This window comes from Lygodium microphyllum, chromosome 9 (assembly GCF_053477565.2).
Source record: "Lygodium microphyllum isolate KBCC chromosome 9, Lygodium_microphyllum_v1.1.10, whole genome shotgun sequence".
NCBI classification, from domain to species: Eukaryota; Viridiplantae; Streptophyta; class Polypodiopsida; order Schizaeales; family Lygodiaceae; genus Lygodium; species Lygodium microphyllum.
In genome coordinates, this window is record NC_141143.1 from 143,203,835 (window position 1) to 143,222,123 (window position 18,289).

At 42.5% G+C, this 18,289-nt stretch overlaps 1 protein-coding gene across 3 annotated transcripts in view; it reads left to right on the plus strand.

The window, feature by feature from the left end:
- The first annotated feature begins 15,203 nt into the window (after positions 1-15,203).
- Positions 15,204-18,289, plus strand: part of LOC148031668 (uncharacterized) — a 44,398-nt gene continuing 41,312 nt past the window's right edge. For 2 of the 3 annotated variants that reach the window (XM_087685246.1, XM_087685247.1), the window contains exons 1-4: positions 15,204-15,572; positions 16,538-16,733; positions 16,973-17,059; positions 17,145-17,272. In XM_087685246.1, the coding sequence (XP_087541372.1) occupies positions 15,310-15,572; positions 16,538-16,733; positions 16,973-17,059; positions 17,145-17,272 (674 nt within the window). In that variant the 5' untranslated portion in view covers positions 15,204-15,309. The remainder of the gene's footprint in view (positions 15,573-16,537; positions 16,734-16,972; positions 17,060-17,144; positions 17,273-18,289) is intronic. The other variant, XM_087685248.1, reaches the window with a different exon arrangement.

Here is an 18,289-nt window from a genome sequence, read left to right on the forward strand (position 1 = left end):
GCTTGGAACTCTGAATGAGTCATGGGATGTATTCCGCACTGCTCTTCGTGCCTCTAGTGCTACTCTAAAATTGGCAGATGTTGAGAGTGCTCTTCTTCAGGAAGAGGTGAATCGCAAAAACTTGGATGCCTCTCGTGGTAGTCATGCTTTGACAGTTAGAGGCAGGAATGACAGGTATGACCGTGGTAATGGCCGAGGCCGTGACTCGCAGAAGGGTCGGTCTAAATCTCGTGGTGGCAAGTCGCGTAGTAAGTCGCGTGGACGCAATGCAAATGTCACTTGTCATCATTGTGGGAAAAAGGGCCATATTAGACCACAGTGTCATGAGTTGCGCAATGAGAAGCGCAAGGATAAGGGGAAAGATAAAGTGCAGGAGAAGTCCTCTGATCGCAGCATAGTACCTGCGAAGTCCAACGTCAAGATTGAGGAAATTAATGTCACGCAGACTGAAGAGTCCGATGGTGGTGATGAGTTTATACTTGCAGCTAGTTCTTCTGATGCTTCACACTTGACTGAGACACCTAGTATGTATGCACAGTGCTGGTTATTGGATTCAGGTGCGTCCTTCCATGTGACGCCTTACCGTGAGTGGTTTCACTCTTACCGTACTGTATCTGGATCAGTCAAACTTGGAGATGACAGGTCTCTTGATATTGTGGGCTATGGAGATATTCAGTTGCAGTTTTCCACTGGCAGTTCCTTTTTGCTCAGGGATGTACGTCATGTACCTGCGCTTACGCGTAGTCTTATGTCTGCAGGACAGTTGGATGATGCAGGATTTCATGTCTGTTTTGGGGATTCTACCTGGAAGATTACCAAAGGCAGACTTGTGCTTGCTAGAGGCGCCAAGGCTGGCAGCCTCTATCCTCTTGTTGTATCTGGGTCTTCTGTAGACCATGTTTTGGCAGTGGGCTCTATCCCACATGTATCACTTTGGCATGCCCGTTTGGGGCATATGTCTTTGAAAGGAATGAAAATGTTATCTGGTTTGCAGTATCTTTCGCCTTTGGATTATGCATGTTTTGACTCGTGTGATCATTGTCTTTATGGTAAGCAGAATAGGTCTACGCATAAGAAATCGGGTAGGCCACGCATGAGTGAGCCCTTGGCATTGGTGCATTCCGATGTTTGTGGGCCTATGCCTTGCATGTCTATGGGTGGCGTGAAGTACTTCGTTACCTTCATTGATGATTTTTCTAGGAAAGTGTGGGCTTATCCCATAAAGCAGAAGTCCGATGTCTTGGCAGTTTTTCAGAGATGGCTTGCTCTTGTTGAGAACCAGACTGGGTATAGGCTGAAATGCCTTAGGACAGATAATGGGGGAGAATATGTCTCGCATGCTTTTGAGCAGTTTTGTGATGACAGGGGTATTAAGCGTCAGTTGACCGCCCCTTACACCCCACCCCAGAATGGTTTGGTTGAGCGCATGAACAGGACTATTCAGGAGCGTGTGCGCTCTATGCTTAGCCATGCAGGCCTACCCCCGAGTTTTTGGGCTGAGGCAGTTAGTACGTCAGTGCATGTCATAAACCGATCGCCTTCCAGTGGATTGGATTTCCAGGTTGCAGAGGAAGTTTGGGCTGGTAAGCCACCCTCTTATGCGCATCTCCGTGTCTTTGGATGTGAGGCATTCTTCCATGTGCCCAAGGACAAGAGGAGTAAATTGGATCCAAAGAGCATTAAATGCATATTCCTTGGCTATGGTGAGTCAGGAGAGATGGGCTATCGCCTATGGGATCCGCAGGCGCGGAAAATAGTACGCAGCCATGATGTCGTCTTCCATGAAGACAAGATGCACAGGCAGCCTGAGAAGGTGGTTGAGATCCGCAGAGTGATCTTTCAGGAGGAGCCTAAAGCTCCAGCACAGCCAGTAGTACAGCCTGCAGCAGTTCCTCCACAGGGCCAGGATGTTGGACAGGTAGTTAGACAGGCAGCAGAGCCTGCGGTGAGACGGTCTGCTAGAGATAGACGTCCACCTGACAGATTTCAGCCCTCTATGCATTATGTTTTGGTTACAGATGCAGGAGAGCCTTTCACTTATGATGAGGCTATGCGCAGGGGTGACAGTCACTCCTGGGAGAGGGCTATGCAGTCTGAGATAGACTCCCTGCATAAGAATGAGACTTGGGATTTGGTTGCCTTGCCTAAGGGCAAGAAGGCTTTGCCATGCAAGTGGGTGTACAAGCTGAAAAGTACCCCTGGACACCCCAAGCCGGCATACAAGGCTAGATTGGTAGCAAAGGGTTTTAAGCAGGAACATGGTGTGGACTTTGATGAGGTCTTCTCTCCTGTGGTTAAGATGACCACCCTGCGCTTAGTCTTGGCTTTGGTTGCACTGCTTGACTTAGATCTATATCAGATGGATGTCAAGACGGCTTTTCTACATGGGGACTTGCATGATGAGATCTATATGGATCAGCCTAAGGGCTTTGCAGAACCTGGCAGGGAGCACCTAGTGTGCAAGTTGAAGAAGAGCTTGTATGGCTTGAAGCAGGCACCTAGGGAATGGTATCATAAGTTTGATGCCTTTATGCAGTCACAGGGCTACAGCAGGAGTGCTATGGATCCGTGTCTTTACAGAAGAAAGCCCGTGATGGCAGTTTGCTTATCTTGGTACTCTATGTTGATGATATGCTGATAGTAGGGAAAGCTCATGATGAGCTAGATGCTCTTAAATCTCAGCTAAAGAAGAGCTTTGAGATGAAGGATTTGGGACAGGCCTCACATATACTTGGGATGCGCATTAAGCGCGATAGGCATCAGGGACTTTTGTATCTCTCACAGCGGGAGTACATTCATAAAGTCCTTGAGCGCTTCTGCATGCAGGACGTAAAGCCTATTGGCTGTCCATTACCTTCTTATGTGAAGGTATCACAGGCCGATTGTCCGCAGACAGATGAGCAGAGGGCCGAGATGGCCAAGATCCCTTATGCATCAGCCGTGGGCAGTTTGATGTATGCCATGATAGCCACTCGTCCAGATATTGCACATGCAGTTGGTGTTGTGGCACGCTATATGGCTACACCTGGCAGCAGACATTGGGATGCCGTGAAGGGTATCATGAGGTACCTGAAGGGCACAGCAGATATGTGTATTTGCTATGGCAGCCAGGATACAGGGGTCGTGGGGTACACTGACTCCGATTATGCAGGACATGCAGATAGTAGGAAGTCCACTTCTGGCTATGTATTCACCTATGCTGGAGGGGCTATCTCTTGGATGTCCAGGGTTCAGAAGTGTACGGCTTTGTCTACCATTGAGGCCGAGTATGTTGCAGCCACTGAGGCTTGCAAGGAGGCCATATGGTTAGGCCGTCTAGTTGCTGACCTTGGGATTGATGCTACACCTACACTGCATTCGGATTCTATGAGTGCCATTCAGTTGGCTAAGAATCCGGTCTTCCATGCGAAGACGAAACACATTGAGGTGAGGTATCACTTCATACGTGGTGTCGTGGAGGACAGGTCTGTTGACCTTGTCAAGATCTCCACTGACGAGAATCCTGCAGATTTGCTCACGAAGAGCCTCACTACTGAGCTCTTTGCCTTCCTCAGGAGGTTGATGGGCGTTGGATGAGATGTCACCTTTCCTCATCCCTTGTACCTATGTACATTTGTACTGTCTTTTCTTTTTCTTTTCTCTCTCACTAGGGCAGATTCGCCTTTAAGTGGGAGGTTGTTGGGGGTAAAGGCGCCTCTGCCGTGCCGCCCCGTGTATTACTACACTGACAGTACCCGCCACTGCACACTGCAGGTGGCGGGCGCCCGTCACGTCACTTTATTCTTTATTCTTTTAGTGACAGTTTGAATAAAGGAAGGCCCGGTCACACATTGTGACTGTTGGAGTTCCCATTTCTTGTCTCTCTCTTTCTTGCTCTTGCTCTCCCGCCATAGCTCGCGTGCAAGCTTCGATCCTTCTCACCTTTCAACTGTTGTTGGGGGTAAAGGCGCCTCCGCCGTGCCGCCCCGTGTATTACTACACTGACAGTACCCGCCACTGCACACTGCAGGTGGCGGGCGCCCATCACGTCACTTTATTCTTTATTCTTTTAGTGACAGTTTGAATAAAGGAAGGCCCGGTCACACATTGTGACTGTTGGAGTTCCCATTTCTTGTCTCTCTCTTTCTTGCTCTTGCTCTCCCGCCATAGCTCGCGTGCAAGCTTCGATCCTTCTCACCTTTCAGTTGGTACACCGGATGCACAGGGGTCTGCTAGATATGCCGAGGAGCGTGGACGCAGATGGGAGAGGACCCATCTTAGGCAGACCCCAGGGGGATACGGATATCTAGTCGATGATAGGTTAGGAGCCATCATCATGAATGATGAGGGGAAGAGGATGATGGATCGCATGACAGAGTTGTGCCAACAAGTTTTTCGGCACAACGTCTTAGATCATTGGAAGAACATACCAGAAGGGAGCAAGGACTACATAGTAGCATCCTTGTATGAGGAGTTTCTGGTTCCAGCCTCAGTAGATAGATTTTCTATGGGCTGGATGATGGATTGCATGCGTGCATATATGTCACACATACGATCCAACGCACACAAGGCAATCAAGAGTGGGGCTGCAAAGCTCGAGTGGTTAGATGGGGACGATTGGCGCCGACTGAGAAAGGAGGCTATAGATTCTCCAGGACGTTGGAGTCAGCAGCGCGAGGTGGTGAGGGTACGACTCGAGGCCAGAGTGGTCCATCATCTTAGGAGTGGCGGCCACAAGACATATTTGGAGGACTTTGTAAGTTTTTCTTTTGTTTTACTTGTTTATTTTTTTGCAATATCCTTTGTACTAACAATCATGTTTCTAACAGTTAGCATTTTGTTTTCTTTGCAGCATTCCATTACAAATCGCGATCCGACCGGCCTTGAGACTCGATATGCAGAGAGGCATGGTCTCACTTCATTGATCGACCGATTGTATAGACGCGGCGGCCCTGTAAGTCACTCATCTTTCTTGTCCGTAGTTACTATGTTTAATTAGAATGCATTATTGTATGGTGGACTGATGTGTTGTTGTTTCTTTTTTTGCAAAGTCCGTTCGATGCTTCTTTGCAGGGGGATGAGCTTTCGGAGGGCGAGGATATGTAGCTCACCCTTGGATCCCTGGAGCTCACGCACCTTTATTTTTTGGTCGCCTAATCTATGTAGACATTTTCTATGTATTAGTGATATCTTGTCATGATTGTACCAATCGCTTATTATGTGATCATGTATTTATTTCATGTATCAGTGTTATGATTTCAATATACTTTGTTTTTGTTTGTAAGTGCATTGTACACAGTGCAAAAACTATTTTGTATGGCTCTCTGCTCTTCCACAATTTTTTTTTCCCTGTTACCGTCGCTATTAGCATCTCAAATTTTACTACTCGCGTCATTATTAGCATCGTTATTTTCGTCATTTGCGACGTTGATATCGACGCCAATACCGATGCTAAAAGCGACGCTGATACCGACTATTCTATGGCGTCACCAATAACGACGCTTTTTGCGATGACGGGGGCAAATTTTGTTATTTGCATTTTCGTCGCTTTTAACGTCGGTATAAGGCCTATATCTTGTATGCTCATCCACATTCAATGCACCTTGATCTACAGTAATCTTCCCAACACAACCATACCTACAAAAGATCTCTCCTCAAGTAGAAACTTGCATATGACACTAGTTGCCTTCATCCTCAATGCTCTACCCTCAACCTGATTGGTGAGATCTTCCCTTACAACAACAATATACCTCATCTATCAAAGACCAATTGATATAGTAACCAAATCAACCACCCACTTACAATGCTGCATACAAAGTGGATGAGTTGTCTCAGTACCACATTGAAGAACATAATTGGCAATCCTTGCATGTCTCAAACAACAAAGTGAGATATGTCTTTGTACATCCATTTTCACCAGTAACATTCTTTGATCTTCTCATATGTAGCCCACACACGTATATGTCTAGCCCATAAGCTCTCATGAAACTCTTTCATAACCTGCAATTGTGCAATCCTATCACAAACTACTCTAAAAGTTATCCCACCTCTCTTTTTAGGATGCTTCCATAACAACCCATCTCTCAAGAAATATCCATATGCCTGCCCTCTAATCTTCTTGAACTCTACATCTGGCCATTCAACCCTCTTCATCAGTGTACTCAAGTACTAACCAATCTGCAACCAATCACCTATATAGATATCTTTCGAAAATGCCTCAATAGAAGAGACATGATATATGCGATCAACCATAATTGAAATCTCAGCCTCTCCATCCTCTACAATAAGTGTATCATCATCCTCAAATTTGGATTTAGAAAGCATTTAAAAATTTTTGAATTTTTTTTCCCTGCAATATGCATGAATTCTAGATTCATAGACTTCATATATACAATACATCGAAGCATAGCAAAGTCAGGGGTAGAACAACTAGTGATCATCCCCAACAAAGTCTTGATTGCATTTTCCTTCAAGAACTTTTTCTATGGACACTTTACATAGATTGATCTTACTATGTTAAGAATTTAAAATATCATTGATCTTATACAATGATAGTTAGATATGTAATTATTATTTAAAGTTTTCCTAGCATATTCACTATAAAACATATAAATAAACTAATATTGTACATATTGTGTATTTATAGCATGTAATGAGAAAATATAGATTGCTTCACCAACACTATAAATTTGCTCTCTCAAGTTGCTACTTAGGTTCCATTGTGGGCAACAATCACTCCCCATTAAAATCCTTGTGCACACCCTTATTAACATAGTCTTGCAATTTTCCATTTAAAATAACATGCACATATGATACCACAATTGGATATGACTTTGCCAATACTGTAAGATAGTAGAATAAAAGGCTTGGTACAAGCTTCAAGTGGAAAGTAGTTTTCTATAAAAATTGGATTTTCAAAAGTGCATGAAAATTGGTCAAAACAACACCTAACAATGTTATTTGGAGTCTTAAAGAAGCTAATAATTTTTATCTAATTGCAACTCTCTTAATGGAAATGCAAATTATACATATCACAGTATTTCTCATGATATTTTTAGCTTGATGAAAATTCTTTTGCGATGGTTTTGATTAGAAGCACTAAAAGTTCTCGATTTTTCTATGAAAATGGTCTCTAAGATGGACATACGACTATATACTTCCTAGCTTGTTTTGATCCATTCTATCTTTTTTCAACTAGTATCTTATGTTGTTCACTTTTTCCTCAAACCATTTCTTCTTGATCTTTCTCATTGATGAGAAATCAAAAATATTATTGCCACAAAAGTGGCTTTTTTGTTATAAGACTAGTAACATTGTTGCAAACATTTTGGGTAAGTTGCATGTTTCTCCTAAGGAGATTCCCTAAGATTCTCCTAAAAATCATAACAAAATAGTAATTTTCAAAAATTTGGTTAAAAATCAACATGAGCCTTTTTGAAAAAGCTCAAGTCTCATGCAGTTTTTCAAATTTTACTACGTTATTAATAAGCATAATTTGTAAAGTATTAATTTCTTATCATTTTATATTCACACTAATATAAGAATAAGTATCACTACAAGATATAGGCCTTATACCGACGTTAAAAGCGACGAAAATGTAAATAACAAAATTTGCCCCCATCATCGCAAAAAGCGTCGTTATTGGCGACGCCATAGAACAATCCGTATCAGTGTCGCTATCAGCATCGCAAATGACGAAAATAACGACGCGAGCAATAAAATTTGCGACGCTAATAACAACGGTAACAGGGAAAAACAAATTTTTGTGGTTGCCCTGCCACACATAGCACTGTGTGCTTTATCAGAGCCATACAAAATAGTTTCTGCACTGTGTACAATGCGCTTGCAAACAAAAACAAAGTATACTGAAATCATAACACTGATACATGAAATAAATACATGATCACATAATAAGAGATTGGTACAATCATGACAAGATATCACTAATACATAGAAAATGTCTACATAGATAAGGCGACCAAAAAATAAAGGTGTATGAGCTCTAAGGATCCAAGGGTGAGCTACATATCCTCGCCCTCCGAAAGCTCGTCCCGCCGCAAAGGAGCATCGAACGGACTCTGCAAAAAAAGAAAACAGCAACACATCAGTCCACCATACAATAATGCATTCTAATTAAACATGGTAACTACGGACAAGAACGATGAGTGACTTACAGGGCCGCCGCGTCTATACAATCAGTCGATCAATGAAGTGGGACCGTGCCTCTCTGCATGTCGAGTCTCAAGGTCGGTCGGATCGCGATTTGTAATGGAGTGCTGCAAAGAAAACAAAATGCTAACTGTTAGAAACATGATTGTTAGTACAAAGGATATTGCAAAAAAATAAACAAGCAAAACAAAAGAAAAACTTACAAAGTCCTCCAAATATGTCCTGTGGCCGCCACTTCCAAGATGATGAACCACTCTGGCCTCGAGTCGTGCCCTTGCCGCCTCGCTTTGCTGACTCCAACGTCTTGGAGAATCTGTAGCCTCCTTCCTCAGTCGGCGCCAGTCGTCTCTATCTAACCACTCGAGCTTTGCAATCCCACTCTTGATTGCCTTGCGTGCGTCGGATTGTCTATGTGACATATATGCACGCATACAATCCATCATCCAGCCCGTAGAAAATCTATCTACTAAGGCTGGAACTAGAAACTCCTCATGCAAGGATGCTACTATGTAGTCCTTGCTCCCCTCCGATATGTTCTTCCAATGATCTAAGACGTTGTGCCGAAAAACTTGTTGGCACAACTCTCACATGCGAGCCATCACCCTCCTCCCCTCATCATTCATGACAATGACTCCTGACCTATCATCGACTAGATATCCATATCCCCCTAGGGTCTGCCTAAGATGGGTCCTCTCCCATTTGCGTCCACGCTCCTCGGCATATCCAAGAGACCCCTGTGCATCCGGTGTACTGACCGGGGTAATATCTCTCGGAGTGGCACCCATAGGGGTGCAACCTGCTGTGACGGTTGAGCAAAAGCCGGAGTAACTAGAGTAGACATCCCTACAGGTGTAACAAATCCTGGAGGTGACGCAACTCCAGCTGAACGACGAGACGGAGACACCGCGTCCGTGCCTCCACAGCATCCACTTGAGCCTGAGCCACACTCCCTGGAACTGCCACGAGAGCAAGGAGTCGCACCTGTATCCCGTGTCGACCACGGGCTCACTGCATCCGTATCTCTGCAGCATCCCCTTGACCCTAAAGCACTCCCTCCCTCTTGCCCAAGTTTGGAGCGTCGGGCTCGTCTGCTCGAAGCTGACACATCCGATCGCGCTGAAGCAGATCTAGCAGAGCGCCTTGACGAAGACCGAGACAGCTCCTAGTCTGCCATATCTCTGAATCTCGCGATCTGGTCTGGAGACATGCGTGTGAAGATATCCTGTAACTCCTCATCACTCATCCCTCGACTCATCCTGAAAATATCACCTGCATAGACAAAAAATGATATTAGAATAATCAATTTAAATCATTCAAAGCACATTAATATAAATCCTTAAAAAAAGATCTCACTTAAAATGCATATTTTATGTACCCTTATAAGCAATTGGTCAACGAATTGAGTGGATGCTCCAAGTATGAAGTATCCTATGGTCCCATGTCAATCTCCTGACACAACTCTACATACACTGGAAGGTCGATAGACATGTCACCACAAAATGACGAGTCCACCTCGTTCTCATAGAATTCTTGGACTCCTATATTTCCATCATTGTGCTAGCTCCAAGCTTTCGGTGGCCTCCACCCCTTGCAATATCGACCTCTCTATTGTATTTGTCTTTTTAAGAAGAGATTGATTTTTATGGAATATCCAAAGCTATTTTTGGGATTATGTTATGAAAATGAATGTTTTTCATACTGATTGGCTGATTACCTTCGTTGTATATTTGCGTGGTGGAGACTAGGACAAGCCCCATGTATGAGAGGTCTCTTTGCAAGAAGAATATTATGCTAGGAGGCACAAGTATGCTAGGGCTCTCTAGCCATATATCCCTTAGGTTTATTGAGGATCGGCCTAACCCCTATGAGCCTAGGATGAGCTTATTGTAAGGTCCTATTTACTTTTCTCTCTTTCTCTCCCTCTCTCATTTCCTCTCCCTCCCTCACCTTGACCCTCTCTTTCTCTCTTTTTCTATTAAGTTTAATGATTTTTCTCTCTCCTCTCTCTCTCTTATATTTCTTTTTCTCTCTCCTCTCCATCTCTCATTTCCCTTTCTCTCTTTCTCTCCCTCTCTCACCCTCTTTCTCTCTTTCTCTATTAGGTTTCATGATTTTTTTCTCTCTCCTCTCCCTCTCTTATTTCCATTTCTCTCTTTCTCTCCCTCTCTCATTTCCTCTCCCTCCCTCACCCTAACCTTTTTTTATTTTTGTCTCTTCTCTCCCTCTCTCAATTTTTTCTCTCTCCTCTTCCTCTCACATTTCCCTTTCTCTCTTTCTCTCCCTCTCTCATTTCCTCTCCCTCCCTCACCCTGACCCTCTCTTTCTCTCTTTCCCCATTAGGTTTAATGATTTTTCTCTCTTTTTCACTCTCCTCTCTCTCTCTCTCTCATTTCTTTTTCTCTCTCCTCTCCCTCTCTCATTTCCTTTTGCTCTCTTCCTCTCCTTCTCTCATTTCTTCTCCCTCTCTCTCCCTCTCTCATTTCCCTATTATGTTTTCGTCTCTCCCCCCCCCTCTCCCTCTCTCATTTTCCTATTATGTTTAATGTCTCCCTCTCTCTCTCTCTCTCCCTCTCCCTCCCCATCTCTTTCTCTCTCCCTCCCTCTCCCTCCCTCTTCCTTTCCCATTTCCTCCCCCTCTCCCTCTCCCTCTCCCTCTCTCCCTCCCTCTCCCTCTCTCATTTCCTCCCCCTCCCTCTCATTAATTTCCCTCTCTTTCTCTCTCTCTCTCTCTCTCCCTCCCTCTCTCTCTCCCTCTCCCTCTCCCTCTCCCTCTCCTTCTCCTTCTCTCTCATTTCCTCTCCCTCTCTCAATATACACAAATTATACAAAAAAAGAGAGAGAATACACTCTCCCTCCCTCTCGTTCTCTCATTTCATCCCCCTCCCTCTTCCATTTCCTCCCTCTCCCTCTCCCTCTCTTTCTCTCTCATTTCCTCTCTCTCTCTCTCTCTCATTATATATACACAAATTATATAAAAAAAATAAAAGAGAGAGAGAATGCACTCTCCCTCCCTCCCCCTCTCTCATTTCCTCCCCCTCCCCCTCCCCCTCCCTCTCTTTCTCTTTCTCTCCCTCCCTAGCCCTCTCTCATACTCCCTCCCTCTCTCTCTCTTTCTCTTTCTCTCCCCCTCTCTTTCTCTTTCTCTCCCTCCCTCTCCCTCTCCCTCTCTTTCTCTCTCATTTCCTCTCCCTCTCTCAATATACACAAATTAAACCCTAAACAAGTAAAAGAGAGAGAGAATGGACTCACTATAAAGATTTGCAGGAGGGTTTGGCGGCTCCTCTTCGCGACAGCGGATCCTCCTCTCCTTCGCGAACGGCTACGGCGGCAAGACTTCTTCCTCTCCCTCTCTCACCCTCTATGCAAAACAGTTGCTCTCTCTCTCTCTCTCTCTTCTCCCTCTCGAAATGTTTCATGAATGCGCGAAATGAAACATGCTCGGGTTTCGGCTCGCTTTTTTTTCTCTGTGGGGTGTCGCTATTTGTGTCACTATTAGCCTCGCATTTGCGACGCAAATAGCAATGCCGCTATTCCTACATCGCTACCCGCCGTCGTTATTCGTGCATTTCCTTGTAGTGTATGAAAAGTTTCGTGCATCCTAAAACTATGCACTTATTTTATATGTGGGACCAATAATCCACAGACAAGGCTATCATGACCTTAATTTTCAATACATTTTGATCTTAAAGTTGTCAACTATCTAGTCACATTAGACAACTATATAGACATGAATTGGAATTATTGTTCTTGACATTTGAACTAGTAGTGGTTTAGATTGTAGCAAGTAGTCATATTAGTATAGCAATTAGTATAACATAAAAGAAGTAAATATGTATATCACAAGGACTAAAACATGACCTTAATTTTTCAATATATCAATGACTAGGGACTAACTTTACAATGTGCATGATGTGAAGATTATATTTTTATAATGAGATATCGATTTATACTTCTAAACATAGATAATACACAAGCCTTTATGGCAAACCCTTTTCATGAGAACTTGATAGGTGGCATCAACTTACTCTTTCGATATCTTAGAGAGAACTACATCATAGTGGAAGACCCTCTAAATGTAAGTTATGTGGAATGGCTATTCACATTATTTTCAAATGCTATGAAACGTTCTTCTCCTTGTTAAGTCTTAACTAAAAAGATGATTCATCAACAATATTGCAAATTTCCATAGTAAGGAATAGTGATAAAAAATGCATAAAATATTCAATCTTGATGCAATGCATTTGGCAAATATAATGATATTTTCCCAGATAGTGTCTTGTGCTATGTAACTTTTCACTAAGCGACATGGGCAGAAACTACATAGCTTATAGGAGTGCTATATAGTATTAAAAAAATATGCTACTTTGAATAGACTACATATAAAGCTTATAAACAATTCATAGAAAAGGTATGATGTCCCAATCATATAAAGGTTTGGTATAAATTACAATGCATGTTAAAAGTGTCTAATGTCATAGCTTTTCTACCTCTTTTGTCCAAGTTACATATCTTATTAAGAGGTTAACTAATATTTTATTCTATATTATGTTTCTTTATTTCTTTTAGCTTATATCAACAAATTATGAACATAGTGAGACATCACCCAATGATCCTCCATTGGTAGTAAACACAATTTCAAATTTTGCAAAAAGAAAAGGGAACATGGTCACTTAATATATTAAAACAAAAAATGCATGAAGTATGTAAATAACATGACTCATTGTAATAGAACACATATTCCATTCAATGCTTCAAAACACATGTGACCTTAAAAAATACTACTAACCCGCCACTTGTAGTGTATAGCTGTGTGGTCATGGTGTATGTAGTAAATATAGGGCAGATTATGAAAAGTGTGCCATGACTTGGGAAGTGTCACATGTAAGAACAAGGGATGTAGATTATTCTTAAACTCAATACCTTGCGAAATCAACTAACTAAGAATTGAATGAAATTCATTCAAATGTGTAAACACACTAGTCCCTTCCTTCAGTGTGAAGGTCCATAAGTTGTTTCAACCAATACATATGTGAAGTAGGACTTTGCTCGTCATAAAGATTGTATACCTTTTTTCATAATTGCTAGGCATTATCCTTAGGTTGTAAAATATTGAAATAAACCTATTTAGATAATGACAATATAAGGAAGGATTTACATAGCTAATCTAATCATTCTTATCCATACCTTCGAGCTTTACACTCTTGGTTTTCAATGGTCTAGCATGCTTCTAGTATCTACCATACTCGTGTCTTCCAATAGATGAAATTAGTGCTCCAAGATAATGCTCAAAGTTGCAATTACAACACTATAGTGATAAATGTAGCAATATGACCAAGACCACTATGGGCAAATAATTACAAAATACCAAGCTTCCACCACTGTCAAGAATATCTGAGTAACAAGTGGGATATGTAAATACAAATAGTAGTGAATAGGCATGCAATCGGTACTAAAATCTGTCATAAACTCAAGGAAGTTAGTAATAACCAATACATCCCATAGGCATAGACATTGTGTATGTAAGAGATCTCAAGTTCAAGTGCTGAGATCCCTCAAATACACAACTGAATACATAACCAAGAAGCATGCATACATAATTGAATCCTACTAACAAAGGTAAATGCTGGTGTCCAAAGCATATAAATCAAATTAGCCCACTAGTAGATTTAATTGTATCCAAGAGTATTCAAGAGAGCATGTACATAAGGCAAGAGTCCCATTGTCTCAGTAACCAAGCTTAACTGCATAAGGTTGTGTTGGGGCTTCCTTAGTATTCCTCCCAAATGCAAACTAAGACTACTTTAAAGTCGATAGGGTTCTCATTTGGAAAAAGTTTATAAGTTGTCTCGTGAAGAAATTTGTAATCTGAAAAGGTGCTTTATTAGTAGGAAGAGTCTCTCTAAGCCCTTATATCTCAAAGTGAGAAATTTGTAAGTTGCATCGTGAAGAATTTGGTGTGTTGGAGCTCTACCCTTGGGGAGTCACACACACACACACACACACACATGCATGGTTGTCACTTCTCACCTGAAAAGTAGGAGCGATTGCATAATTAACGAGATATAGGGAGATACAAGAGTTGATAGTCATGTTGATGTAGCTCATATTCTTTTGGGAGAGATTATATTTATGGGAGAATCGGTTAAACAGTTCGAGCAACTGGCTACCATGTATGATTGTTGGTTTTGCCTTGCTTTGGATATTAAGTTTGGTTCTTTTATCTTCAAGAAATATAAAGACTTAGTGAAAAAACTAAATTAAAAAAAAACAACACCCAAAAAAAAAAAAAGATCTCATAACCTACCTAACACTCTCATTTAAGTTTTTAAAGAGTATTATCTATTATCTATTAACCTTAATGACTTGGGCTAAATAAGGGGCATGCGCTCCTATCAAATGTTTGCCTTCAAAAGAACATTGGATTACTTAAAAAGTTTTAGACCTTTTTGCGCATACATATGTGCATCTTTGCAATCAAAATAAGGGCTTAGAACTTAACGTTGAATCTCACCAATGCTTATAGGGGAAATGGGGATATGATACCCGTCACCCGTGCCACACTATTGCGTTGTTGCACCTAGGGATTGGATGGGGCCCGGGAATATTGTAATCTTTCACTACACCCCATTAGCCCTTTTTAAAAATGGGAATACTAATGTTGTGTCAGGAGCATAAGGGTGGTGTCATGCTGAGGTCCTCACACTAGACTTTGTGGGAGTCTTGCAAGTAAAGTGAACATGGTGTGACACGTTTTCTTGCCTCTTTACTTACTAAAAGTACGACTACCTCTGCTTGGAAAGTCTAGTAAAGACTCTGGTCACGGCACAATCCTAGCCATGTGCATTCGATCTTATTATCCAGGGTGGTGTGAAAGCGAGGGAAGTAAGATTGTTTCATTTTTCTAATTTCTAATTTCTCCTCCTCACTCTTGTGTGACACAGCTCTTAGAAATTAGTGATGTAACGGCTGTTTGTCAAGGGGGGACAGGTCTGCTGTCAACATCAATTTAAAGAAAGTGAACATGGTACAATTGTAGAAAATTGCATGGGTCAATGCACAGACACACACACACACAGGTGATTAGTGGTGCAATGGCTAAATTGTCTCATCACTTCTTCTCCTCCTCCTCCGCCTCCCCCTGGAAACCTACCTGTTACCCAGATGGGCAGCGTGGCCATCAAAGCCTCTCTCTGCATGGTGTTCATCTTCTTATTCTGGTCCTTCCTGCATCCTCCTCCCCTGTCCATCACCACCACCAGCCGAAACAAGCCCTCGTCCCTCTCCAGGAGCTTGCGCATCCGCCATCTCAGCAGCAGCAGCAGCAGCGAGAAGGCTTCGCCTGAAGAAGAAGAGCTTCGGCCTGATCAAGCGTCCCTGGTCCTTCCCACGCACACAAAAGCGCACAACTGTTCTCATGATGACGAGTAAGGCTGTTCTACCTTTGAGTTTTGTGACCTCGAAGTCCTTTGTTTTGTTGCCATCCGTGATGAGAAATTCAAACATGTCTATACAAATTTGCGTTCTGCGATCGTCGTGGACCCCCAGTATGATCATTTTCCCTTGAATTTACGATTTTGGTACTTGCATTTTCGAAATCAAGGCCATCGACAGAGCTCATCGTTCTGCTGTCCTTGAATGATCGAATGCATATAAGCACACAGGGAGTCTCGCCTGAATGGTCCGGAAACAGCACGCGAGTATCGCCTGAATCGTCCAGAAACAGCAAAGTAAAATTTTCCGATTTGCCCATTGACAACGGATAGCATTCATGTGGTGGTTTTGGGAGAGCAGCTAAAGTGTTGTATGTAGTATGATGATACTCTGCATCAATTGCACCTCACTTTTCAACAAGAAAACTCTACAGGTATCAAGGTTTACGTGTCCTTCAGTTGCCTAATTGCTGGATCTTTACACTGTTTAGACAAAAAGAGGAAGAGAAGAAGTTGAGTTCTTGTCTTCTATAATCCACCTTACTTACTGGCTGTGGCAGTTGGTTGGACTCAGCAGCCTTGGTAGCTAGTCTTTGGCTGTGGCAGTTGGTTGGACTCAGCAGCCTTGGTAGCTAGTCTTTGGCAGACTCTTACCCTTTAGATGCTAATAGGCACTGAGGAGACGGTGTGTGCATGCATAATCAACAGCAGGCAATCAATTCCAGCGAATATCCTTAAAAGTAGGATTGTTTGGAGTGAGCCACCTGCACTGTAAACGGACTGTGAGGTAGAATTTGGGGATGATAGATAAAGGTTCTGGGTTGTCCTTTCTCTGAAATCGTCATTCTTTGTGCAAATTGATGTTTTCTGCTTTGGGGCACAATTTCTGCAGTTTAGTACAAAATCATAGGGGTCACCGGTGTTGGCATTTGATGCGTCTGCTTTTTATGACTTCTCAGATCATCTATACAGAAGCATGATGGATGCAGTCCTCAGAGTAAAATCATTCAAGTCACTGAGGCAATGATGGGTGAGAAGTCAGAGGCATCAACCGAGCAGCTCACTGTTTCTAACAAAGCTGTTATCTTTGAATCGTACACATTTGCGTATGCCGAGGCTCCCTTCAATAGTTGCCATGCATCTACTATTGTTGAGGTATGGAACCTTGCTTTGACAAAATTATTAGAGTATTATGTATTTGTTATTCTTCTAATAGATGGGTCAAGTCTGTACTGACAAATACTGTAGTTAATCCCTTCTTGAGCTTGAACTTTGTGGAACCTAGCTGGTATTGGGACTGGGCCTCTCTAACAATTGGCTCTGAATTGGACTCTGTTGTTGCGCTACTTCACAAGTGACTTCTTGACTATGAAGCATATCATCTTTTGTGCCAGGTTGACAAAGGCACATTTTTAGTGTCCTATTTTGGTGGCACTTATGAAGGAGAACCTGATGTGAAAATCTGGACACAGCAGTTCAAGGTTGATGCTACATGTTGCAGCTTATTGTAAGCAGTAGGACAATATTATGGCTCATTTAACTAAATTGCAGACAGGTGTTGTGTAGGAAGGTGCCTGGAATGAACCAGTGTTAGTGGATGAAGAACCAGATGTACCGATGTGGAATCCAGTTCTTTTTAAGATGCCAGATGGGCAGATATTACTGTTTTATAAAATTGGGTCTGAAGTTCAAAAGTAAGTGTTCTTTTCCTGATCCTTCAATTAGAACAGATCTTTGAGAATTTTTGGCAATTTGCTGTGTCCATGTTTTGGGTTTCTTAATTGATGCATTGGATTGAATGATTGGAGTTGATATTTCTTTTATTAGCTGGGTCCTTCTTTGTTGGTTATCTAGGAAAATTTCTTTGGGACTTCATGCCGCATGACCTTAATTCATAGTAAAGCAATTGGATAGCATGCAGTCTGCACAGGTCATAGGGAGAGAGCATTTGTGGACTGATTCGGGACTGTTTTGACAGCCAACAACAGAGCATACAGGGCTGAAGACAAACTTTTGCTTATCCTCTTCTCTCTTTGTACCAACTATATCATCATCTGCTGGATACATAGCCTCTAACAATGGAAGATTGACCCTTGATCATTGGTGGATTGGTCTACAAGCTTCGAGCTCCATTGATGGGCTATTTTGACTGTTTATGACAGCGAAAAACAGGGCTGAATGCTGTATATAGATTTCATGCACTCTTTGATCGCTTTATGGTGGATTATGCTTGGTTCATGGTCCCAGAGAGCACAAGCTTCGAGCTCCATTGGTGGGGTGTTTTGACTGTTTATGACAGGGAAAAAAAAACAGGGCTCAATGCTGTATATAGATTTCATGCACTCTCTTTGATCACTTTATGGTGGATTATGCTTGATTCATGGTCCTAGAGAGCATGGGCACTTGTATGTTTCACCCAAGAGGAGTTTTTGGCCATGCATGGACGTGATTTGGGCTGTTCTTGGCTGTAATAAACAGTCAAAATCGGGGCAGCTTGCTATGATTTTTGATTTGGATGCATCAAAGTGATTCTTTTGAAGAGCTACCCGAAAGGGGTCTCTAACAGTACTAGACATAGTCTAGATAGTTTCGAGCAGATTTATCTTGGAGTTTAAGCTGGTTATGGCTCTTGATTGACTGCTGTAAATACACAGAAATAACAGGGTTGATGTGCTTTGGCAGCCTTGGTAGGGATTTGGCAGGTGCTTTTG